This window comes from Lepidochelys kempii, chromosome 1 (genome assembly GCF_965140265.1).
Source record: "Lepidochelys kempii isolate rLepKem1 chromosome 1, rLepKem1.hap2, whole genome shotgun sequence".
Classification (NCBI taxonomy): Eukaryota; Metazoa; Chordata; order Testudines; family Cheloniidae; genus Lepidochelys; species Lepidochelys kempii.
Window position 1 is genome coordinate 45,547,959 of NC_133256.1, and position 27,224 is coordinate 45,575,182.

The following is a 27,224-nucleotide window of genomic DNA, read 5'->3' on the forward strand; positions in this document are numbered from 1 at the left end:
AGATCTCTCTCAGAAGAGATTATATAGCTTCCCCGACACCTCATGCTTCAGACAGAAGAATTGCTTCCCTGCTGGAAGCTAGCCAGATTTCTAAATTGAAATATTCTCTGTATAATAAATTTCACATAAGAGAATAAAAGAGAGGCATATGAGGTTTAAATAAAAGGACATTTGATGTGTATATCTCTGCAAATAACAAGAAATATTTCCTCTTGAAGACAGCTCCTATACTTTAAAAAAATCATCCCAGATCAGCTGTGTGAGCACATTTCAAAGAACAGTTAATAATTTTAGCAGCACGTGGTTAAATGATCAAATGAGAGCATGACCAATAAAATATCACTAACATCCAGGAGAGCCTTCAGCATGCACAACTGCAGTGGACATTACATAGGTTGGGCCAAATTTCCTGGTGGTCTAACTTCATTCAAGTCCATGGAATTCTACCAGCAGAGAATTAGCTCCATAACCTTTAACCTTTGTTAAACTGGTGAAAAATCCCTGTAATTCTGAAGCAACACAACTGTGTAATGCATTTGGGGTGTTATGTGCATGGCAGTGTTAGGATGATACATGCTTGTGGTTTTTCTGCTCCCATTCAAATACAGTAGATGGTTTAATTTGAATTTTTAATGTAGCTTGTTATTTGAATAAAGGTCAAATGAGTTTGTAGTATGCAGGGTAGTTGCAGCTGTGTCAGTCCCAGGATATTAGAGAGACAAGGCGCGAGAGGTAATATCTTTTATTGGACCAACTTCTGTTGGTGAGAGAGACCAGCTTTCGAGCTACACAGAGCTCCTTCTATCTTTCCCAGACCTGAAGAAGAGCTCTGAGGTCCAATAAAAGATATTACCTCACCCACCTTGTCTTTTAAATGTGTTTGTAGCAATTAATGTAGACTTTAGGCACATTCCTTTAACTTAAGACCGGCACGGAAGGGACAGCAAACCTTAAGGTATTTTTTCAAAGCTGGGTGATACAGTTTTTCCTTTTATCAGAAAAGGTGCTTTTCTTTTTGAAACGTGCACCTTTTTTATAACAGATCCTAAGATGTTCAGAAAGAAAATTAAAAGTCTCTTTATGCATGAATAGAAGCCTACATCTTAAAAAGACTGAGGACTTTGGCATGCTAGCTATTTTAATAATGTTATCATTTCCCTCCAGGCCATACCTAAATAGCATTTTATTCCTCTCTGTTTAAAATAATGAAAATAAAAAATGATAGTCTTTCTGTGAAATTCTGTATCTTTCTTGCCAGTGTCTGTGCTCATTTTTCAAGCAAATGCTTCATATTCCTGCAAATGTTCAAGTCCAAACCTGCTGTAATCTCTCACTCCGCTTAGGCTTTCTACTTAATAGATAAGAAGACACTCCACTGTTTCTTTTTTAAATGTAGAAAAAAACTGATTTCCTTATATCTGCAAGGAGCATAGGATGTGATTATTTCTTAGGTGGCAAATACAGGAAAGCCAAGTGAACACGTACAGGGGTTTTGAAAGGTTTGTATCAAATGGAAACCTTGGCAACCTTAGATTAAGTATGAGAATATGATTGAAAAGTATGTGCTGATTAAAGCAGATTTTTCTTTTCATGTTATCATTCAAATTTCTGTATAAGATCAGAAGAATTGATTGTAACAAACCCTAGCTGATTAAGGACTTGATTCTGCAAGGTGCTAAGCCTTCTGGCCCTGATCTTACATACCAGAGGCAGTGCTTACTGCCATCGGTGGTTCCATGGACAGTAGTCAAGCAAAAATGCTCACAGTAGTAAGCACTAAGGAGGCCGGTAGTAAGTGCTGTCAGAAAAAGGCCCTAAAAGCAGCCTAGACTTAACATAGTAGAAATCCAGTATTGGGAACCCTTTACCTGTGAATAACCGGTGGGATTGGGAGAAATATACATGTAAGAGTCAGTCTGAGTAATGAGGAGAATATGCCTTTATAGCTTATAATTGTAAACATGAGCTCAGTCTATGCTCCAGAACTTGCATACATTTTTTATGAAGTTATAATTAGTGCAATTTTGGCCTCCTGCAGGTTCAAACTTTGGCAGTGAAGAGCAAACCCCTCCTAAGGCATCTGTGCCTTCTAAAGATTTACCCAAGGGGACCAGTAGGACTGCACTGCAGGTATCAACCAGCACAGCAACTCCCCGCAGGAGTTTACTTCCAGCACCAAAAACTACCATAACACCTGCTGGTAAGTTTTTCAAGCTTGTGTATTCAAGTCGCCGTCTGCATTACCTAAGTTCTGTTTAAATAATATTACTAATATACTTTATTTCTTGTGTGGTTACCTTTCACATGGCTCTGAGACATATTACCAAAACTGATCTGATTTTGATTCCATTTGCCAGTAAGGTGCCATAGTCTATTTGAACCACTGTTAGTGACACAGCGGTAGTCTCATTTTGCAAACTTAAGAATCTCTGGAGTTCAAGGCTTTTATTGCTGCTGGCTGCACATGCCACAGGTTCGCTGTGTACAGTATTCATGTTCATTAAAATACCCACAAAATGGCCTTTTGAAGACATGAAACTTCTCTAGAGACTGAACGCTTCCTTTGAGAAGATAATTCATTGTGAATTATATTTCCAAGGACAACGACATGGCATTCCAACACCAAGGAACTCATGACATTTTCACTTGAGGGAGGGAAAGGAAAAAAAGAAATCAACCAGGGTAAAAAGTCCTGGGAATTCTGTTTCCAAATCCTCCCTGTAACTAAATCCTCCTTCAAATCCATCAAGACTGATTTCTTCAAACAGGCCTACAACCACTCCTAGTCTCCCTAACAGTACAGGCCTTAACCCAGAAGAATTTCATGAGTGAGGAGGGAACGAGCAGAAGAGCATGTTCTTAAAATATAATTTCTTTATATATAAATGTGAATTAAATGTTTGATCAAGTCTCAAAATGCTCAAAGCAGGAATTAGCCACATTTTAGAAATAAAAAAGAAAAGGCATAAGCTTCTTTATCAAAGTGTTTTTTCTACTATATGTCGTCAGCTTTCCAATGAAATAATCCATGTATCACGGTAATACTGATGACTCTTCTTTCTTTTTAATTCAAAGGCATCAATATTTTTGCATAAGAAATTGGAAAAAAAGATTGTCATGGTTCATACAATGACCTCACTGGGACTCCTTGCATAGAAAGAAGCTGCTCAGTGAGTGTATGGGTGAAAGAATCAGACCCTACATGATTAACTTTTAATATTATGATGCCCTTTCTCATGCTGAATAGTACCTTACTTCATGAGTAACCCCCTAAAGTCAGTGGGGTTACTAAACCAGAGTATAGGTATCAGCATCTGGCCTTAAATGATTCACATTTCTAGGCAAATAAATTGAGGGGGCGGGTAAGTATATACTCACTGGTAACATTTTCTTGTTATTTAACTCACAGGTGGATATTTCTTTTTCTTTAGTCTTTGTTCATCTAAATGTTTCACATTAAGTTGCAGCTAGTACAGAGCTCTTCTTCAGATGAACCTATTTCTCATCTTTCTGAAAGTACCTCAGCTTAGAGACTAGCCCTGAAATCCCTTACTCACAGGAGTAATCCTTGCTCATAGGACAATGATACCAATGAAGCAGCATGTCAGAATGAGGGTTTACAGGCTCTGGGTCATATTTTGTAATTTTGAGGATGTATTTGATCCAAGCCATTATGAGGGTGTAGCTGAGTCAAAGTAACCCCAAATCTATGGCAGTGAACAAATGCATATGGACAGACCAGGCCTGGAGTTTTCAGCATCTTTATCCCAAAAGCTTTCCTGGGGATGAAAGCAAACTTAATGTTCCAGCCAGTTAAACATTCTTAGGATGGTATATTTTGATGGTGTAACGCAGCTAATGTGAGCTAATTCCACTTGAAGTGTACTGGATTTATTCTACATCAACTGGACAAAAAAAGCCTTTCTCCGAAGCCAAGCAGTTGTTCAGTGCAGCTTGCTTTGCTCACACCCAACCGGAAATTGGAGGTGGGAGATTCTCTAATGGCTCCCCTGCTCCCACTCCTGCCTCTGCTTCTGGACAGATCATACTTCTCATTGCTCACTGCACTCTTGTCCCTTGAACTCCTTACTGATTTCCCTGTTGCCTCCCAAGGAAAAGATGCCTCACTGACTTCCCACTGTTGGGCTCCCACCTCTGCTAAGACTCTCCATTGATTTTCTGATCCCTCTGCTTCTTCCTTCCCTATACCTTCTTCCATCTGTTAACACTGCTTGCTGCTATATTACAGGATGCCTTAAGCCTACCCATGTCACAGCCTCTTCATCCTCTCAGGTATTGCTCCTCCTGATATGTGCTGGGTAGTTGCTTGTAGAGTCAAACGCACAAAGCAATGCACAGATCCAAGACATCCGCTCGGCTACACAACACCAATGCTGAGTCAACTGAAGTCACAACAAAGTTTTCTTGCCACCATTAAACACAAAACATTGTCACCCAACAAAGGTTCAGTTATGGCAAACAAGAGTAGAGAACGACCCTGTAGCTGTGTGCTCTGGCTCCCACCAGTCGAGCACCTACCACCCAGTGCAGATCAACCCTGGACTTCCCTTAATCAATAGTGCACTGGCGTGGGTCTGGTCTAGAGAAGTGATGATCATCTGGGGTTATATCACTGGCCCCAATACCTCTGGCTGCGGCAGAGAGCCTCAAAATACGAAGCATCTCCTGTGATGCCAGCTACTTGAGTGTGAATGCTCTTCCAGTGACCTGGCGGAGTGCAATGATTAGGCAATGGTATGTGCATGGATGTGTTAGGAAGCAGTATGAGGACATGACAAAACGAATCCCTAAACCTGACTCCCTGTTATCTGTCTGCTTGGAATGGACATTGGCTCAGAAGGACAAAATGAGCATTGCCCATTTCGTATTTTCCTTTGGGAAATATGGCTTGATTGGGCCATCTCTTTTATAACATGATCTTATATAAGAGCTAAATATTATAATCCATCACGGCCAAAATAGGAAATACCCTTTATGCATGTGGGAATGTCCATTTTGCCTGGATTAACGATAACGGTCTAGGCCTAATAGCAGAGATTGTTACTTATATTAGAATCCCTGTCCTGCAGATTTTGGCCCTGATTCAGCGAAGCACATCTACTTATGTCCCATTGGAATCAATATGACTTAAGCACATGCTTAAAGTTAAGCATGTGGTTAAGTACTTTGACTATTCAAGGCATTTGAGATTATATGTGAAAAATATGGAGCACCAGTTCACCAAAAATCTTTAATTTCCATCAGAGAGACAAGTTGGGTGGGGTCGTATCTTTTATTGGAGAAAACTTCTGTTTGTGAAAGAGATGAGCTTTCAAGCTTACACAGAACTCTGGGAAAGGTACTCAGGATGTCACAGCTAAATACAAGGTGGAACAGATTGTTTAGCATAAATAGTTAACACATATTTCAAGAGACCATTCAAGGGGAAGTGGCCAGTTAACACCTCCCCAGTCGTGGGAGTGGGGGGGATGAAGAAGAAAAAACATGGGAGGGGTATTAGTGGGTTATAGATTGTTGTAATACGCTTTAAATCCAGTGTCTCTATTCAGTCCATGATTTTTAGTGTTATGAATTTAAGCTCCCGGGTTTGTCTTTTGAAGATGTTGTGCAGGTTTCCTTTGAGGATGGGGCCTGAGTGGTCACATATAGAGAGATTGCTTTGTGAAAAGTGTTCCCCCATAGGTGATACTGTGTTTTTGTCTTTTATTATTTTTCTGTGTGAGCTTATTCAAGAGCATAGTGATTGTCTGGTTTCACCCACATAGTAGTTATTGGGGCATTTAGTGCACTGTATGAGGTATATCTTGTGACGGGTTGGATCACAGAAACCCCCTGGGGGCTGTCAACTGATGTGCCAAGACTACTTCTGCCACGGCTTTCTTGCCCTCCCAGCTTGGGACTTCAGTGCCCTGCCTGGTTTAAGCCAGACCCGCTAGCCTGCTGCAAACCCAGACCCAGGTCTGAACCACGTCCCCTAACAGCTGTAGGCTTAAACTGAAAGCAGCTTAAGAAGTGTTCCTGTCTTTAACACTCAGATGCCCAACTCCCAATGGGGTCCAAACCCCAAATAAATCCGTTTTACCTTGTATAAAGCTTATACAGGGTAAACGCATAAGTTGTTCGCCCTCTATAACACTGATAGAGAGGTATGCATGATTGTTCCCCCCCCCGCCCTGGGTATTAATACATACTTTGGGTTAATTAATAAGTAAAAAGTGATTTTATTAAATACAGAAAGTAGGATTTAAGTGGTTCCAAGTAGTAACAGACAGAACAAAGTGAATTACCAAGCAAAATAAAATAAATAAATAAATAAAACATGCAAGTCTATGTTTAATACAGTAAGAAAACTGAATACAGATAAAACCTCACCCTCAGAGGAGTTCCAGTAAGCTTCCTTTTACAGATTAGTCTCCTTCTAATTTGGGTCCAGCAATCACTCACGCCCCCTGTAGTTACTGTCCTTTGTCCCAGTCTCTTTCTGGTATTCTTGGGGGTGGAGAGGCTATCTCTTGAGCCAGCTGAAGACAAAATGGAGGGGTCTCCCAGGGGTTTAAATAGACTTTCTCTTGTGGGTGGATACCCCTCTCTCCTGTGTAGAATTTCAGCTCCAAGATGGAGTTTTGGAGTCACATGGGCAAGTCACATGCTCATGCATGACTCAGAACTTACAGGTAGCAGCCACAGTTCACATGCTAGCTTGAACGTCCTCATGTAGACTTATGTGGATTGGAGCCTTCCAAGATCCATTGCCTGTTAAGTGCTTCTTGACTGGGCTCTTAACTTGCAAATTCCTTTCTAAAGAAGCTGACCAAATGCCTTACTAAGGCTATTTAAAATCAAACAAGTATACAGCCAATATTCATAACTTCAAATACAACAATGACACATGCATAAAAATAGGATGAATATATTCAGTAGATCATAACCTTTACAGAGATATGTTACATGGCATATGTAGCATAAAACATATTCCAGTTATGTCATATATACATTCATAAGCATATTTTCATAAAGCCTTATGGGGTGCACCTTCACATATCGCATATTGTGATAGGCATGTTGCAGGACCTATGGATCTTGAAAGGTGTATTGTGGGGGTGTTGATCATCATAGCAATGGAGATATGTTTACAGGTTTTGCATCTGTTGTCCTGACAGGGTCTGGTGCTGCCTTGAGCTGGTATGTTCTGGTCTCTGGGGAGCTTGCTTCTGATGATGAGGTGATGAACTGGGGGGTTGTTTGAAGCCCAGAAAAGGGGGTTCAGAAAATAATTCTTTCAGGATGTGGTCCCCATCAACTATGGGTTGTAACTGTTTGATGATACCTCGTATGGGTTCCCGTGTGGGGTGGTAGGTGACAACTAGGGGTGCGGGGGGGGGCGGAATTAATTCTGTACTGAAGCAGATTTTCTTGGGATATTTGGGTGGTCTGTTCCATGATGCATTCTACTTCTCTGGTGGCATGTCCTGGTCTGGTGAAACTGGTTTTAAGTGTGTTAAGGTGTATATCCCAGACTTTCTCCTTGGAGCATATTCTGTGGTATCTGAATGCCTAGCTATAGATCACAGATTTCTTAGTGTGTTTACTGCATTTGTGAAGTTAGACCAATTGCCCTCATCAACAGTACGTGCCCAAATCAGTCGCCACCATTACCCAGCTCAAAATCAATCCGTTATCCATCTCCCTCACTGCTTTCTCTCCCTGAAGGACAGACTTACTGTGGTTAATGTTGAGCAGCACTTCCATAGTGCAGTCAATCACACTGCGCCATGGACACAAGGTCTTAGACACAGATAACTGTGCAACTGAAAAGGAGTACTTGTGGCACCTTAGAGACTAACCAATTTATTTGAGCATGAGCTTTCGTGAGCTACAGCTCACTTCATCGGATGCATACCGTGGAAACTGCAGAAGACATTATATACACACAGAGACCATAAAACAATACCTCCTCCCACCCCACTGTCCTGCTGGTAATAGCTTATCTAAAGTGATCATCAAGTTGGGCCATTTCCAGCACAAATCCAGGTTTTCTCACTCTCTGCCCCCACCCCCCCCACACACACAAACTCACTCTCCTGCTGGTAATAGCCCATCCAAAGTTACCCCTCTCTTCACAATGTGTATGATAATCAAGCACCTTGGGGTGCTGGGGAAATCCAGCTGGGGATTTCCCCTACATAAGAGGAATGTGTTGCACTCTGGCAATCCCCAACTGCCAGGTGGCCCATTAGAGGCTGGTGCAGTCTAGGTATAGCATAGAGCAGCCCTGATGCTGCTCTAAACTGCTCGGGGCTCCACAGTCGCTTCCCTGACCCCTCCCCGCCCCAGACCAGGGAGCCTAAACCAGCTCCCCCACTTCTGGTTGCATCCAGAAAAGACTGGATACAACAGTGGGTTGAACCCACTATCTCTACCCTAAAGATTTTATATTCTAAATTAGGCAAGGCAGTACAGTTCAAACAATTAACTCTTTCCCCTGTTTTATTTCTGAAGCAAAATAAATGTGCAAAGTGGGGAAAAAAACCAGCTACATTTTGCAAAAAGATAGAAACAGACCCTGCTAAACAGTTGCAGTTGGCAGGTGCTGTATGTTGCTGTTATAGTACGTAACATGGGCAGGAGCAAAAGCAAATATGTGCAGTTTAGTTGTCTTATTTTATGTTTGTAAGAGCCAAAGTACCAGCAGGTGCATCTATGCACTGGTCATACATTTCTTTTTATGAGAACAGTATTCCGGTTCCTCACAATGCTAAATATTTTATGGAGACAGAGGACAAAATAAACAAAGGACTGAGAAATACAAGTACTTTAGCACAAGTCTGATTCTAGCTCCCATACCAGAATCTATGCATGCTGTCTAGATCCTTATGCAATATGGAGCCACCTACAAGGTAGTCTCCTCCTTTTATGTTCTTAGTTATTGGCACTTCTCTTTGTTCAGTGCACTTAAGCATCTTCTTGTCAGTTCTTCCCGTCTCCTAAATGATAAAGCACTAAAAGACCTTTGTGAAATTAAATTCTTTATTAAATTGGGAGGAAAATGCTAAAGATGACCTAGAAGGGGAAAGAGGAAAGTGGAGGGTTCATATTACTTTGGGGTTTTCTGGTCCCAGACAAACAAAGCTTTATTACAAATGGTCTTTGCTGTTGTGTCAGGTTTGATATTTTAAACTTGACAGAGGAAAGTGTCTGGGTGTCTAAATGCAGACTGAAAAGGCTATCCTTCAAAAGGACGTCCTATAGTCCAGAGACAGTCTGAAGTTTCAAAGTGTTTATGCCACATTGAGACATTGCAAAGTGCAAAGAATAATGGCTAGCGTGGCTGAAATTCTGCTCTGGGCAAATCTGCATTGGCACTGTAGCTTCACCTCATTTATCAATGGACATCAAAGAATGGCAGACTAAAAAGGATAGGGGAATGCAGAGGTGAAATCAGTGTTTAAAAATGTTGGAAGAAGTCATTAAAGAATAATCTATCCCACCCTCTCACTTTCAGTCACTGACATGTCATAAAGATGAGAAAAGTAATTTCTAGGAGAAATGGTAAGGGAGAATGCCAACCTCATCACTAAAAGAACCCTTACCGGTGCTCCAAGCCAGAGATAAAGTGACATCCAGCAGCCAGTAATGAGTCGGGAAGGAAGGGATGGTTGAGAGCCAGAAGGCTAAAGTGGGAGCCCTTGGTGGACCACAGAGGCAGACTATAGATGCAGTTGCACTGACACTGGGCCCCCTCTAGGCTTAAAGGGCAGCATATCCCATTACATGTCACAAAGACACCGTTCCAGGAACATTGGAACAAAGGCTCATGAAAGGTCCAAAGCTGGAAGAGAGGAAGCGGTCCTAGGGAATTAGTAGTTGAATGAGAAAAACCCAGGAGACTGTTCCTTTAAGGGCCTGGGACCAGAAGCCCTGTACTGTAGGGTGAGGCAGAACTCCCCTCTCTCCCAGCCACCCAGGAGTTGCTCTCTGTAGAAGGGCAATACATAGAGTGACCAGACAGCAAGTCTGAAAAATTGGGACTGGGGGTGGGGGGTAATAGGCGCCTAGATAAGACAAAGCCCCAAATATCAGGATGGTCCTTATAAAATCGGGACATCTGGTCACCCTAAGAGTACATGTGCTGCCTTCTCCCTCCGAACAGGGAGAGTCTGGCAGGAGAAGCAAGCCAGAGCCAGGAGCTGAGAAAGGGCTGGCAGTGGCAGCTTTGAGAGGAGCAGACAGGGACAAAAGGATAGCGCTGTGTATGGTAGCAGAGCCAGAGCTGAGCATGAACTTTTGTGTTGTGGCGATAGACTTGATTTTGGGAGCCTGCGGATTGTGTTCAGCTCCCTCTGTTATTAAACCAGCCCTGAGTACAGGGGCAGTTAGCTGCGAGAAAGACTGAAGAGAGGAAACAGAGGCAGGGCACGTCTACACTGCAAAAACAAACCCCATGGCAGTGAGTTTCAGAGCCCAGGGCAAGTGGCACTACAGGGCTAAAAATAGCAGTGTAGACATTCCCACTCGAACTGGAGCAAGCCCGAGTTCCAGCCCAAGTGGGGGCAGCTATGCTGCTATTTTTAGCCTCCCTCAAGCCTAAGTCAGTTGGCCTGGGCTCCGAGTCTTGCTGATGCAGGTCTTTTTTTGCAGGGTAGACATGCTCAAAGAGGGTGAGCAGGAGGCAGCTGCCCTTATACAGCGTATTTAAGGTTAGAGTCAGAGCATCTACAATAAATCTCAGAAGGTCTAGACCAGGGGTCGGCAACCTGCGGCACGCATGCCAAAGGCGGCACGTGAGCTGATTTTTAGTGGCACTTTGCTGCCAGCCAGGTTCCTGGCTGCTGGCCCCATTCAGCCCGCTGCCGGCCTGGATGGACGGAACCCCGGGCTGAGCCGGGCCAGCAGCCAGGACCACGGCTGGCAGGGGCTGGCGGACAGAACCCCAGAGCGGCAGCAGGCTGAGTGGCTCAGTGTGCTGCCGGTCTGGGGTTCCATCTGCCGCCTGGGCTGCTGGTCTGGGGTTCTGGCCGCCGGCCCCTGCCAGCTGGGGTCCTGGCTGTGGGCACCACTCATCCCGCTGCCAGTCTGGGGTTCTGTTGGGGGGCCCCTGTAAATGTAAACTTTATTACGGGCACGCGAAACCTTAAATTAATGAAGACTTGGCACGCCACTGCTCAAAGGTTGCTGACCCCAGGTTTAGACTTTAGCATAGATCTCCTTCATTTACTGAAGTCTGTCCATCCCAGTCCTCCCTAACAAGACATTTAACAGTGATCAAGATATGCAGTCTTTGGCCTGGTCTACACTGCACAGTTAAGTCGAAGTAAGCTGCTGTGCGTCGAGCTCGCTGTGGAAGTATCTTCACTTAAATTTGTCTCCCGCTGACATAAGTGCCTCTCTACGCTGACTTAATAACACCCCCACCCCCAGTGGCATAGAGTCACGGTCAGTGTAATTACGTTGATGCAGTGTCAGTATAGACACTTCATTGGTTATGTTGATTGTTGCTGGCTTTTAGGAGCCATCCCATAATGCCCCACACTGATAATACAATCAATACAAGAACTCCTGGTGAGGACGTGCATCACCGACGTGAGGAGCCAAGTGTACCCACACAGAAGCAATTTAATCACTGTGGTGGCTGTATGCTGATGTAAATTAAGTTGACATAATTTTGTAGTGTAGACATGCCTGTCAGGAACCTGCGAGAGCTTTGGAGGGTGAAAGGGGAAGTGATTCACATTCAAGCAAGACTAACCTCTTCTCAGATTAGGATATCATCCCAAGAAGGAAGAGGGCTATCCAAGGAGTCAGTGGATATGTGACCCTGACCCTGTCTGTTATTGGTCTCCTAATATGGTCTGGAACTGGAGGAAAATACCTATGTGGAGGGTTGGTTGGAAATAGGTCTAGCTTCCATCTCAGTGGTATTTCCAAGTTCCTGCAGAACAGATACACCATCAGACCAGATCAAATGGAGTGAGGGATAGGATTTTTTTCCCAGCCCTTGCAGAGAGACAAGTTGGGCAAATGCTCAGAAGGCTGCACCTAAGGAGAGGAGGGGCTCCTCCATGTGGGGCGTCCAGTGATGAGCATCAGGTGAAAAGATCAGCTCTGTCTAGAAGATAAACCTCTATAGACTGAAGAGGAATTCACATTTCTGGCATGAGGGACTTTTAACCATCACTTGACATCATCTTTAAAGGCAGGGTGATTTTCTAGCCATAGAAAAATAATGTGATGTTGTTGTTGGACTCTTGCATTTAGGTACAAACTACAAGCTCCATTCATCGCTCACCTGAGCAGTGCCACTAAAGTCAAAGGGTGCAGCAAAGCCCCTAGAATGGTGAAGAAAACTCCACACGGATTCCTTTGTGGATGTTTCCCCATCATTCCATCGGAAGGTTCCCCTTTCACAGAACAGGCTGCAGGACCCCTATGTAGAATGCTCCTGGGGAACCTATTTACCATGCCTCACCTGGCCACAGCTGCCCCCAGGACTCCACTTAAAGGAGGATGCTCATTGTGCAGGATCCATGGGGACGATGAGACAGCTCCATCCAGCTGGCTGTATTGCCTTTCACAGGTAATCCTCTCCTTGGCCTGTGTGGGGATGATGTGTCTTCTAGCCAGTGCTTGCTCCCGTTCCATTTGTGGATCCTTGAACCAATGGAAAAGCCTCCACAGAGTCTGGCAGAGGGATGGTGGTGTTGTGGTGGCAGCTGAGCAGCTCTTTTGGGGCGGAGAGGGCCAAAGGGCAGCAGATCTACATCCAGAGTGTCCTCTCCACATGGGGATTTAAAAGCGGGGTGAAAAATCCCCCCTCCCCATTGGGCCTGTTCACATAAGTAAAAGTTACTCACTAAGTGTTTGTAGGACCAAGCCTTGTAGCAGTTATTATAAATATATTTATTTCTTAAGGCTCCTGTGCAACCCACCTCCATTACTAAAGCCAAATAAAGCTTGGAACACTGCACAGGCAGAGTTAAAATATAGCAACACAAACGTTATATAAATTATATACTGCAGCATCACTTTAAATAATGTAGGGGGAGGGGAAGAGTCTTGCACAAAGGTTGGCATTAATTTTAATGCAAAACATTTCTGAGGGAGAGGGTTACGAGGTGAGATTTGAAATGTTTGGATATTTTGAAAACGTACATCATTATAACCATTCTAAGTGGGATTTTATTTGTGAAAGCACACGTCCAAATGTATTAATGAGAAAAAAATAACCAGCAAGCATCGTGTGAAACCTTTCATGTGTTAGATTCTACCTGAAAAAGGACCACCTGAACAGTAAATTCTCATTAAAAATAGTAAGTTCAAGAGAGATTATATTACTGGTATTTCACTAAATCTGCTTGTCAACTAAATTGGACTACAGGGGATAGATCTCCTTGAATTAACGCAAATGGGCTCCTATAGCTGCTGCTCTACAGTGATTCAGGCAGTTAAAAAAAGCGGGGAAGGGGGGGGACCTAGCATGGGACAATAACAATAGAAGATCATTGTCATGCAAACTGTTTTGATGACATGAACTGATTGCTTTTCTATCGGTCTGTGAAAGCAATACATTTAATTTGGTTTAATTAATCTTTTTGTACGTTGCTTTTTGTGCATTGCATTACTGGACCTCTTTCATTTTTGCATACCTGGCAATGTATGAAAGATTAAAAAAAAGAATTCATTTGAGTAGGAAAACTGGGACACATCCTTTAAATCCACTGAAATACATTAGCCTAGGAGAGTTGTCTTGAGGAATGCAGTGGAAAAATGATTAACATTTCATTTCTATTTTGTTTTAAACCCTAGAGCCATGCACCTTTGAGCTTTGAGAAGTTCTGATCTGGAAGCTAACTTTGTAGTTCAGAGCCATCCCTTAATTTTTTTTTTTAATGGATTGTCTTTTTCAATAGGGGTAATTGTCATGTATGGTCTACGAGCCACATAAATACTGGATTTTCTACCGTACATCTCTGAATATGCAGGGACACCTGCAAGAGGAAGTATTCTAAGAATGTGTGCAAGCAGTTTTTCACCCATTTGTGGTCTCATTCTTGCAAGTGGTTTGGGCTTGTCTTCAATGCAAGTTCAAGTTATAACTCAAGTGTAGCCTCTAACTCAAGTCCCATCCGCACACTAAAACCCTTAAGTGTGGTGTTGCTGTTAACTCAAGTTGGCTGGCCCACCAGGGTATAGTTCCAGTTCAAGTTAGAGCGACTCATCAGCTGCTAACATGACCACTGTGTATTATGGCCATAAACTAGTGCCACTCAAGTGCCGCTAGACTGCCAGTGCTTTCCCACAATTCCCTTTGTGCCCAGAAAGGTCAGACAAGTTCCCTCAGGATTCACTGGGAAATAATTCATAAGCGACTCAGCTTCGTGCAGCACTAAAAACAATTAGATGTGCCCTCAGACGTGTTAGTGCCACACACGAGTGAGTACAGCACCAGTGCAAACATATAGACGCAGCAACTCCAGGGTTACTTCACAGTGTGGCCACTCTCACTTCAACTAGGCTAACTTGAGAGGAGTAATTTGAGTGTAGATAACTCAAGTTAACGCTGCAACAAAGACATAGGGCAGGTCTACACTTGTAAAATGCTGCATTGGCACAGCTGCCTTGATGCAGTTGCACCACTGTAGTGCTTTAATGAAGACGCTCTGCACTGAGGGGAGAGAGCTCTCCCCTTGGCGTTGTATCCACCTCCCTGAGAGGCGGAAGGTATGTTGACAGGAGAAGCTCTCCTGCCATCTAGTGCTGTCTACACCAGGGGTTAGGTTGGTATAACTATGTTGTGTGGTGTGTGTGGATGTTTCACACCCCTGAGCAACATAGTTATACCAATGTAAGTCGAAAGTGTAGACAGACCATAGCCTTTGAGTGTGAGACTCCCACAGCAGCCAGCAGGAATTACACACGTGAGGAGGTGAGGGATCGTTATACATTTGAACATAAAAAGAAAAAATGCATTTTAAATCTTTAGGGAGTGGAAGGATTTTCTGTTCTATGCACATACTTTTTGATGGAATAACTATTTCTGCCTGATTATTCTTTTTACTTTGTATTCTCCTCATGGACAAATTCCTGCTGTCCCTCTCTAAGAAGGTGCATAATTTGAGTGTAAATGACAGCATCAATGAGAAATTCACAAGTAGTTGGGTTTTCTCTGCTTGCCTAGTGAAGTAATGACAACAAGCATTGCTCTGAAAACTGAATTAACCAAAGAAAGATGTTTCTGTTGCAACTACAATGTAAACAGCATCTCCACACTTCCACAGGTACTGGTAGATCGTAAATAAGCAGTGCAGGATCTAAAGTGCAATCAGTGTGATGGACAGGAGCCCAGTATACTCACAGATCTCACCATATCACAGTAAAGTACAATTGCAATTCTTTGAATTAGCTTCTTCACAGCCAGAATAAAGCCAGCAACAAAGAAGAGGATGGGGAGGGCAGTGGGGGAAAAGAAATAAAAACTTCTGTGTGTCTGGAGATGTAGGGCGGAAACTTATCCACTGGTTAATTGCGACAATGTTCTCTTTATAAGATGTTCGGGTACTTCGCCATAAAATTGTAAATAGATGAATAGTAAGAAAGTAGCAGATAAAACATGAAGTCAGTTCAAAACTTTAAATACTCATAAGAACAGCCATATTGGATCAGACCAATGATCTATCTAGCCCAGTATCCTGTCTTCTGACAGTGGACAATGCCAGGTGCTTCAGAGAGAATGAACAGAACAGGCAGTCATTGAGTGATCCATCCCCTGTCGCCAATTCCCAGTTTCTGGCAAACAAAGGCTAGGGACACTGAGATCATGGGGTTGCAGCCCCGACCATTCTGGCTAATAGCCATTGATGGACCTATTCTCCATGAACTTACCTAGTTCTTTTTTTAATCCTGTTATAGTTTTGGCCATCACAACATCCCCTAGCAATGATTTCCACAAGTTGACTTTGTGTTGTGCGAAGAAATACTTCCTTTTGTTTGTTTTTAAACCTGCTGCCTATTAATTTCATTGGGTGACCCCTAGTTCTTTTGTTACATGAAGAAGTAAACAGAACTTCCTTATTCACTTTCTCGACACCAGTCAAGATTTTATAGACCTCTATCATACCCCTTCTTAGTCATCGCTTTTCTAAGATGAAAAGTCCCAGTCTTCTTAATCTTTCCTCATACAGAAGCTGTTCCATACCTGTCAAGGTTCTTTTCCCACTCTGAACTCTAGGGTACAGATGTGGGGACCTGCATGAAAACCTCCTAAGCTTACTTTTACCAGCTTAGGTTAAAACTTCCCCAAGGTACAAAATTATTTTACCCTTTGCCCTTGGACTTCCACTGCCACCACCAAACTTTATCTGGGTTCCTGAGAAAACATAGTTTGGACACTTCTTTCCCCCCAAAATCCTCCCAACCCTTGCACCCCACTTCCTGGGGAAGGTTTGGTAAAAACCCTCACCAATTTGCATAGGTGACCACAGACCCAAACCCTTGTATCTTAGAACAATGAAAAAGCATTCAATTTCCTTACAAGAAGACTTTTAATAGAAGAAAAAAAATCACCTCTGTAAAATCAGGAGGGTAAATACCTTACAGGGTAATTAGATTCAAAACATAGAGAATCCCTCTAGGCAAAACCTTAAGTTACAAAAAAGACACACAGACAGGAATATTCATTCTATTCAGCACAGCTATTTTCTCAGCCATTTAAAGAAATCATAATCTAACACATACCTAGCTAGATTACTTACTAAGTTTTAAGACTCCATTCCTGTTCTGTCCCCGCAAAAGCATCACACAGACAGACCCAGACCCTTTGTTTTTCTCCCTGCTCCCAGCTTTTGAAAGTATCTTGTCTCCTCATTGGTCATTTCGGTCAGGTGCCAGCGAGGTTACCTTTAGCTTCTTAACCCTTTACAGGTGAGAGGATTTTTCCTCTGGCCAGGAGGGATTTTAAAGGGGTTTACCCTTCCCTTTATATTTATGACAATACCCCTAACCATTTTTGTTGCCCTTCTCTGTATCTTTTCCAATTCTAATATATCTTTTTTTAAATGGGGCAACCAGATCTGCATAAAGTATTCAAGGTGTGGGTGTACCGTGGATTTATATAGTGGCATTATGATATTTTCTGCATTATTATCTATCCCTTTCCTAATGATTCCTAATATTCTGTTAGCATTTTTTGACTGCCGCTGCACATTGAGTGGATGATTTCAGAGAACTATCCACAATGACTACAAGATCTCTTTCTTGAGTGGTAACAGCTAATTTAGACCCCATCATTTTATATGTGTAGTTGGGATTATGTTTTCCAGTGTTTATTACTTTGCATTTATCAACATTGAATTTCAGCTGCTATTTTGTTGCCCAGTCACCCAGTTTAGTGAGATCCCTTTGTAAGTCTTCGCAGTCTGCTTTGGACTTAACTTCTTAAGTAGTTTTGTATCGTCTGCAAATTTTGCCCCCTCACTGTTTTGTCACTTCCTTTTTCCAAATCATTTATAAATGTGTTGAACAGCACTGGTCCCAGTACAGATCCCTGGGGGACACCACTATATACCTGTCTCCATTCTGAAAACTGACCATTTATTCCTACCCTTTGTTTCCTATCTTTTAACCAGTTACTGATCCATGGAGGACCTTCCCTTTTATCCCATGACTGCTTACTTTGCTTAAGAACCTTTTGTGAGTGGCCTTGTTAAAGGCTTTCTGAAAGTCTACATACACAATGTCCAGTGGATCACCCTTGTCCACATGTTTGTTTGACCTCCCTAAAATAATTCTAATAGATTGGTGAGGTAAGATTTCCCTTTACAAAAGCCATGTTGACTATTCCCCAACAAATCGTGTTCATCTGTGTGTCTGTTCATTCTGTTCTATACTGTTGTGGTACTGAAGTTAGGCTTACTGGCCTCGAATTGCCAGGATCACCTCTGGAGCCTTTTTAAAAAATTGGCATCACATTAGCTATCCTCCAGTCATCTGGTACAGAAGCTGATTTAAATTATAGGTTACATACTGCCATTAGTAGTTCTGCAATTTCATATCTGAGTTCCTTCTGAAATCTTGGGTGAATATCATCTGGTCCTCGTAACTTATTACTATTTAATTTATCAATTTGTTCCAAAACCTCCTCTATTGACACCTCAATCTGAGAGGTGGAAACTCATATCTGACAAACTAGGGAGCAGTTTATAGTAAGACACTGAGCCTCAACCTTCCCCCAAGAATTTGGCCCAGAGACTCACCCCTCAAAATGGGGAGGATTGTGTATAAGAGGATTACATGAGTCCATGAAATCCACAATATAAGGAAGAGATCAAGTTTTTATATTATCTCTGCAATTGAGCTCTGATGTGTTAATAAAGTTACACTGAAATGCTGCACTTATTTCAAGGAACTTTTTAATAAATTTTCCTATATGCCAGACTTTGATTTTGGAGTGATCGTTTAGTATATTTTTGTCTTTTTTCTCTTATTTTTGTTTTACACCAGCTAATTTATGAAAAACTGTCTCCATTTAAAGAATGTCAGAAAATAATCACCTTCATATATGCCAAGGAAATAGTCTTTGTCCTCTTATCTCTTACCAGGTGACTTCAAACTTGAAAAACACACAAAGGGAAAAACTACAAGCGTTAGCTGTTTCTCGTTCGACAAACGTAGTCTTTCTTCTACATCTACTTATTTATTCACATCCTTTCAGTGTCTCATAGATCACAGGATGTGTGGAGTCTCTAGAGAGAATTGGATTGTTCTTATTCCAGAGAATCCATCATACTTCTAACTTTGCTCATTTTGTCTCAAACAATGTGTGCACGGAAGTCTCATTACTCACCATGGACATGACTAGTCATGATTATCACTGACGGAGAGGAGTAGAAGAAGCTTGGTGTGGTTGTCTGTCAGTTCACGACTGGAAAACACTTCCTTGGCTTTTTTTTTTTAATTCACTAAATGCATTGTTAACATATATAATACACCTGAGAACAATTGCAGTCCAAACTCACAGCCAGTGGTTACACTGCATTGATAATGATATATATAGCATGTTAGGGTTTGTTTAGGAATGAATATTCATTACTTATTCGCCAGTATGTTTTCAGTCTGAAGGGTAAATGCAAATTGAACCAATGTTAAAGGCTGTATTATGTGGGCTTTTAAAGACTAGATTGGCAAATACACAGTATGGATCAATGCTGCACTGGCCTCAGGAAAATGGCCTAGATAATATAATAGATGATTTTTATTTCTAATTTCTATTATCAGATTCTATACAGTTTGGGAAAAGACAAACACATTTTGGGGGTTTGCCCTTAGCCAAATTCCTGATGAATGACTCAGCACCTCTGTATTGTTTTGATAACATAAGAGCTCCCATTTTTAAGTGCTACATTTGATTTTTATACCTTTATCTTTGCATCTTGTGTACAGTTTGAAGCAAATTATATAGTTCTAATTTGGAAATTTAAATATTTTTAAATACACACACGTGAACAAATGTTCAAAAATTAGCACCTAAATTGCACAAACTGAACCCATCTTTGCACCCACTGACAGGTGCTTATGCGTGCAGTTACCTATATTGCAAACAGAAATGCCCATTTCCACATGCAAATACAGGCTTAAAGAGAGCTACAGTACTTAAGCCAAAGCCTTTGGAAAGGTGGTACAGAGATTTATTTTAAATAAATACAACAATGAATAGCACATGGCTTGGTTCCTGGCTGCCTCAGGGACCACCTCTCTCCACAAGATCTGTCGGTTAAGGTCAGCTGCCACACAGAATCCAACAAACCCTAACGTCTGGGGGCTAGTGGTGAGATGTTCTCATTGAAAAGGCCCTTGATTCATAAATCTGATCCCTCAACTGGTCAGAGAGAAGCTATATTTTTGACTTTTAGGATACAGTGCCAGGGACAACTCTTGTCTCAAGAATTTGCCTGCGGGTGATGGGCTTGGTGAGAAGGTCAGTGTTTGCTTTTGGGGATTATGCTGCTTTCTTTTGCCTTTCACGGACTTCCTAAATCCCTTCCCTCTAAACATCAGGAGGTCCACAGTGCTACAGTAAGACTACTCTCCCTCCAGAAAGCAAGACCACAGTCATCAACCCCTATCATCATCAGCAGCTCCTTAGCTAACCTCAGATCTAATTAGAAATTGTCCTCCTGGCTTTTAAAATTCTCCAAGGACTTGCTCCATCCTACTCCTCTGACCCTGTATCCATCTGCTCCTCCCCCACTCGCTCTGCTCCACCACTCTCTATCTCCTCTTTCCTCGTCTTCCCAGTTGGGGGTCATTCTGTCGCTGTGCTGCTCCATCTGCTTAGAATTTCCTCTTCACCCCTCCTTGAGTCACTGAGTTGCTTTTCAAATGTGAGGTTACAAACCTTCCCATTCATATAAGCTGAAGGATGTCAACCCACTCCTGTTTCCCTGCTTTGTTACTCATTGTTCTGTTCTTCCCTCACTGCAATATAAAATAAATTACTAAATAGCAATCTGTAGCTTTTTTAGTTGTAGATTTCAGCCTTCATTGCTCTTGCTCTGCTCCAGCTTTGCACAGTACAGTATGTTGTTTTTCCCTTGCAGCCTGCTTCAGAGCTGCTGTCCACCGCTCCGTAAAGAATCATCTCTCTACTACGCTATCCCTTCTTGCAAAATGTTCTTTGATATTTTGTGACATGTATTGCCATCGGTTCTGGGGTATAACTCTGATTGCTATCAGGAAAAGTAATATATGCCCTTACCATAAAGAATGCTACATAAAAAAATTGTGTTTTACTAGTGAGGAGTTGTGTTGGTGGTTGATACCTTTCTTTCCTTGTTGCTTCCTTCATTTAAACTGAGATTTACTTTTTTGGATTTTTGTGCCTGCCTGGTGTGTGGGGGCAAGAGCCTGTACTAATTCCCCTGAGCTCCTTGTTCAAGTCTTCTTAAAAATCAAAATAGTTTTGTACGTCCCTTGTCTCCAGTGAAAGCATTTCCTTTTATCAGTATTACCCTGAGATTCATTTTCTGAGTGTCGTGGCAGATGGCCCACTTGTGCATCACATTTTTATTGGTAAACCACAGAATCCCTCCCCCACCCCCCCCAGGCATCATTGCCATGAAAAAAATAATTCTAGACTCTGTAACTACATAAATTATAGCTTGTAATATGAGCTCTCTCTTTTGTCTCACAGCTCCCATCACAGGTAGCTTTCACTCAGTCGTTGGCAATGAAATGGCAATATAAACCTGTTTTTATGTTGTGAAGTACTGTATAGCAGGTGCCAGATCCAGAAAATTTATATCCTCAGGCATTTCATTGTGAAATGTGTTAATCACAAATGTGAATCTTGGCCTCAATATTTCCAGTTTACAAATGTCCCAGAATATATTAGAAATGTTCTGAAGTCGTGGTGCTAGGGGGACTGTCCTCATTCCCAGGACTGGGGTTGCATGGAGATTCCCTGATAGGCCTTTACCATCCAATGCTGAATGTTGAGGTGATTAGAACTTATCTGAACTTCTCAGAATGGTGCGACTCTAAGAAGATGTTAGTTCTTCTCTTTGTGTGCCATCCTACCAGCTATTTCAGTTTGTGTTAGGCTATGTCTTCACTAGAAAGGCTGCAGTTACATGGCTGTAGTGCTTCAGTGTTGATACTCACAACATCAACAGGAGGGGTTGTCCTGTTGCTGTAGTTAATTCATCTCCATGAGAGGCAGTAGCTAGGTTGACGGAAGAACTCTTCCATCGACCTAGTGTTGTCTATATCAAGTGTTACGTCGACTTAACTACGTCACTCCGGGGTGTGGATTTTTCACAACTTTGAGTGATGTGAAGACAAGCCCTTTGACTGTGAGTCGCATCCATGGGTATCAGGTGAAACAAAAAATCTATTAACATGTGAGACTTTTACTTACCTATCACTCTAAAAGAGATTCACCATGTCCTTCAAACTCTGTAAACGAAATTCTAACAAGAACCTCAGTCCAAAAGTATTCTTCCCCCTGCCTCCCTTTGGAAACAAACAAAAGAATATATTGTCCTGGTTTGGGGCTAATTCTGCCCCGTCTTTTTTCTGGTCTCTCTAAGGGCACCCCCTCATGCAGCAGCCCTCTTGCCTTTTCCTGACCTGAGGTGGAATTTTGCAGTTCTCCCACTCTTAGATTGGGCCCTGGACTCCAGTACCATGTGTGTCAACCTTTCTTACACAGCAAGTCTGACTGAGTTTGGTTACCTGCAGTTCTTCCTTTTGGGAATGTGTGAGCAGCGGTATGCAGTGATCAGAGAGCTTTCTTTGATCAAAGGTATTGTTTGTTTTCACAAGAGGAACAAGCCAAGAGAGAAAAAAGGGATTTTAATACAACAAACTGTGTACACACGTCTATCTTACTTAAAGGCTTACCAACCCTGATGATAAACTAGGCAGGCCTAACTTCTTCAGACACATCCAGGGGAGGGTCTCATGTTTCAGTCCAGTTCCCCCAAACAACCTCCTGCCTCCCTCTTAACATTGCCAGAGTGGTGTTGTTTTGTGTCTGAGGACCTTTTCTTGTCCTTATCAAAATCAGTTTTGTACGGTAGCTGGAGGTGGAGGCAAAAAGTTCTTACAAAAATCTAAACGTTCTGACATTGTCCCTGAACAAAGCTTAATTGTTTGCTAACGGGTGGTTATTTTGAGACATTTTTTCCTTCCTATTTTTCCAGACAGACTCTTGTTGTATTAAACCAATATAGTCATACAGAACACAATCCAATAACAAGTTCACATACAATGTTCATAAATTATTACAGAGCAGCTCCAAATCTGTCATATAAAGCAACCGTTCTATTCTGAGTTACAATACTATTAATCTGGAATAATTTCACTGGAATAACTTCAAATTTACACTGGTATAACTGAGAGCAGAATTTAGCTCAGTCTCTGTGTGTGCTGTTACAGGAGTGCTCTATAAAAGAGAGATGTCTGTCTGTATGTAAATGTTTAATTTACAGAGTGCCAGAAGGTGGCACTAAAGAATATGCAGCGTAGTTCATGGTATTGTAGGACTAATAAACTGCTTGTTCACTGAAAATGTCCTCTTGTGTGAGCTAATTTCATGCAGCTATCAAGATGTGGTGAAGGGAAGGTGGTGTGTCAAAAAACAGGGCATATCATGGGACCTAACTTGTAACTCTAACTACAGCTTTGAATATTATGAAAACTATGTTAATCCAACAAGAATTTACCGGCAGGATTTTAATCTTAATATAAGATTACCAAATTCTGTTGTCCTCTCTCTGTGTGCAGCACACAGACTTGCATGAAGCAAAATGGAATAGGGTCTCAGATGCAGGACTAGATAATTGCAAGATGTTTTTAAATTGTATCAACAGTGGCTTTGTTTTTCTGCTTCAGATATCCTGCAGGGTACACAGTGCAATGTAATTGTTCTATTTGTTATTTCCCTAACGGACATATGAATGTACACATGAAAGATTTGGACGTTTATAATGTGAACATTATTTATATTCTACCAGAAACCATTTTTGTGTTCCCTTTGTTTGCATTTTATTTCCAATAGCTGTTATACAGTCTGAGAACTACAATTTAAAAAAATTGCAAGTATTTAAAAATAAAAAAGGCAATCAAATTGGAAAATATATTTGAATGGTTGGCTTTTAGCTTTTGTTTTCTCATTCTTCATAACTTACGCACGTAAAGAGCTTTTTATCATTGACTGAGTAGAATATTGTGTGTCTGTGATTGTCACATGGCAGGGAAAGCGGGAGAGCAATGTTTTCACATTACTGTGCTCAGGGTGATTTTTCATTGTACAGTATGTTGATCAGTGAAACTGGAGTTGGACAGCCCATGTTCCCTGGAGGGACTGTTATTGAGGGGACACCAGTAGAATAGGAAGCAAAGGGCATTAGGCTGGAAGCAACTCAGCCATATGGACAGGGCAGTGCATGGGATTAATAAAATTGTACTGATTCAACTTAAGATGCATTTGGTTTTACGCTTTGTGAATGAAACAATCATGGTGGGCAGAGGCGATAACTCTAGGCTTAGGTGGTCACATAAGCTTCTAAGAGAGAAAGCAGTTCCTCGGTACAGGATCTACCCTCTCTGACTGGGAAACCTAGAGGACTGAAGAGCTTTTAAGAACCAGCAGCTGAAAAACTCTGCAGGTTGGAGGAGGCAATAATAAAGGCCATGTTACTTTCTCCTGCTTAAAAATTAATGGAAGGGGCAAAGCTAATACAGAGTTTCCGTGGCTTCATAGCCAATGAAATCTCCCATGCATCACTATCAGTGGAAGGGCAGGGTGAGGGGGTTAGTGGCTGCACGGGGAAGGGTAAACGTTAGACAGAAGGCATGGACCCTGCAGAGCCAGTGTTGGGTTGGTGAGTGGGCACGTACTGGGCTGCCGGTGCACTAGAACCATATGCTGGCTCAGCCTCGTGGGCAGCAAAGATAATGGCATGGATCCCTTTGGCACCTGGGGCTGCCAGATCAGCTCTTGCACTGATTTGGTTGGCATTAATTTACACTTGCTATCATGGCATCAGCTATTCCGAGGGAAGCCTCTTCCTCCTTCCACTCCTCTTCCCATTCCCTAGCAGACCTGTAGATCTTCAGATTTTTTGAGGAGTTATGCTGGGCACACAGGAGCCTGCCTCAGAGGCTCAGCTCTGTTTCATTCACCGAGCGTGAAGCTGACTGTAGTTTAAATTGAACATGTGAAACTGTATTAGATCCCATGCACTGCTCTGTCCATGTGGCTGAGTTGCTTCCAGCCTAACTCCCTGCCTTCCTTCTTCCACTGGTGTCGCCTCAGTAACAGTCCCTCCAGGGAACGTTGGCCCTCCAGCTCCACTAATCAGGATATATCGTCCCTATTTTACAAACATTTTAATATAAACATAAAAAACAAATACACGCCCAGACTCCTGCCCAGGTGTATCTTCAGCCAGAGGTTGCTGGCAGGTAGTCATGTTGGAGTCTCATCTTTACCACAGAGTCAGCTGATTACAGTCTTTGAGATAGTTTGCTCTCCTCAACAGGCAACCACACTGGGAAAGACCTAGCCCTATCTCCCTGCCACCTGTCTCCGAGTCTACCAAACTCTCTCTGGCATCTCCTCCCTCCATGTGGGGCTGGCCACTGGATAGGTCTCTGTGTGTCTGTTCTGTGACGATCTCAGTATCTCCACAGGCTCTCTCTGGGTGTTGTGTCTGCAGACTCACAAGTGCCACCTGTTCCTTTGGATCAGTTGTCCCCCTTGCATAGTCAACTTGAATGATCTGGGTGTCACTGCGCCCCTCACAACTCCTTTAGTCCACTCCTTCTGGTGTCTCTCTAATGGCTGGATCCCCACAGGAGTGCTGGTTTCCAGGGTCAGTGGGTCCTTGGCTGACCTGTCGTACTCTAGTGTCTGCTTTCTCTGATTGTTGGCCATCTCCTCTTAGCGGTATCACCGTCCTTATAACTGCAAGTGGTCTCCCTTCGTTGGTTAGCAGGGCGTTGGTCCTATGTCCCTTTGTCCCACCTGTTCCTGTCCTGGACTGGTTTGGCACCCCTGGGGTGGGATATTCCTGTGGTCCAAGAATGCTAACAAGGGGTCAGAATCAGAAGAAACAGCTTTGAGTAACCGTCTCTTAGCTGTTTTCACAGCTGATTCCACTTTACCAATACTTTGGGGTATGCTGTGGAGGAGGCATGGTGCTCAAACTCTCATTTGCATGCAAAATCCTTGAATTCTTCTGAGGCAAACTGGGGTCCGTTTTCATTGAGTACAGTGTCTGGAATGCCATATCTCACAAAGTGGGCCTTCAGTTTGCCAATCACTGACTTGCTTCTTGTATCAGGCAAGACATGGACCTCCAAAACCTTTGAATAGTAGTACTGTAATTAAGTACTGCTTTTTCATGTAAGGTAAATAAGTCTGTTCCCATCTTTTCCCGGTGGGGCTGCAGCGGGGATTTAAAGGGCCCCAGAGCTCCAGCTGCCGCTACTGCCCTGGGGCCCTTTAAATCCCTGCCTGAGCCCTGCTGCCCGAGCCCTGGGGTAGTGGCAGTGGTGGGGCTCTGGCAGGGATTTAAAGGGCCCTGGAGCTTCAGCCCCGACTACCCTCCCAGGGCCCTTTAAATCCTCGCCTGAGCCCTGCTGCCGAAGCCCTGGGGTAGCGGCGGTGGGGCTCAGGCGGGGATTTAAAGGGCTCGGGGCTCCGGCAGCTGCTACCACAGTGGAGCCCCAGGCCCTTTAAAGCTCTGCCAGAGCCCTGGGGTAGCGGTGGCAGCCAGGAGCCCCCAGGGCTCCTCAGTGATTTAAAGGGCCTGGGGATTTAAGGCCCCTACCTCTTCTGGTTGAGGCCACACCCCCTGCTCAGGACTCTGGCGTACCGGTAAGTCCTCTAACTTACTTTCACCCCTGAAGAGAGGCCAATTTCCTCATAGACTTTAAGTTCAGACAGGACCATCATGATCATCTAGTCTGACCTCCTGCACATTGCAGGCCACCAAACCTCAAGATGAAGCTGCTTACAGGTTTTCTTTCTTTTCCTTTATGCTTTTATTTAACCTCGTTTACTGACTGTGGGAACCTGAGATAGGGAAAAATATTGAGAAGGCCTCAGCCAGAGGGTTGAGCAGTGGCCTCACTAGACTCATACACCCTGCAGTATCCATGGGGATGGGGGCAACTGAACATGCACACTTGTGCTTCCCCGTAGCTCATGAAGAGGGTGCTCTGCCATGGATAGATTTATGACACGGCTGTTTGTGCAAAAGCACTACATCCAGCCCTTTCTCTGATGTATCACACAGGAGTGTCAGTGGCTCTCCTGACTGTTAGTACTACAGGACAGGGGCATCTGTATTCATTTGTTTCAACATGTCAAATGTTCCACAGTATGCATCTGATGAAGTGAGCTGTAGCTCACGAAAGCTTATGCTCAAATAAATTGGTTAGTCTCTAAGGTGCCACAAGTACTCCTTTTCTCTTTGCGAATACAGACTGTCATAAATATAAAGGGAAGGGTAAACCCCTTTGAAATCCCTCCTGGCCAGGGGAAAGCTCCTCTCACCTGTAAAGGGTTAAGTAGCTAAAGGTAACCTCGCTGGCACCTGACCAAAATGACCAATGAGGAGACAAGATACTTTCAAAAGCTGGGAGGAGGGAGAGAAACAAAGGGTCTGTGTCTGTCTGTAGTCGTCTTGGCCAGGGAC

General features: G+C 42.9%; 1 protein-coding gene across 11 annotated transcripts in view; it reads left to right on the forward strand.

Annotated features, from left to right (window-relative positions):
• MTUS2 (microtubule associated scaffold protein 2) overlaps nt 1-27,224 on the forward strand; it is a 502,826-nt gene that overhangs the window by 361,518 nt on the left and 114,084 nt on the right. For 9 of the 11 annotated variants that reach the window (XR_012158528.1, XM_073340921.1, XM_073340891.1 and 6 more), the window contains one exon: nt 2,039-2,200. The exons of the other annotated variants lie outside the window; for them this stretch is intronic. Coding sequence is in view for 8 of the 9 variants with exons in the window: in XM_073340921.1 (XP_073197022.1) it covers nt 2,039-2,200 (162 nt within the window). In the remaining variant the exon portion in view is untranslated. The remainder of the gene's footprint in view (nt 1-2,038; nt 2,201-27,224) is intronic. 11 annotated transcript variants of the gene reach the window in all.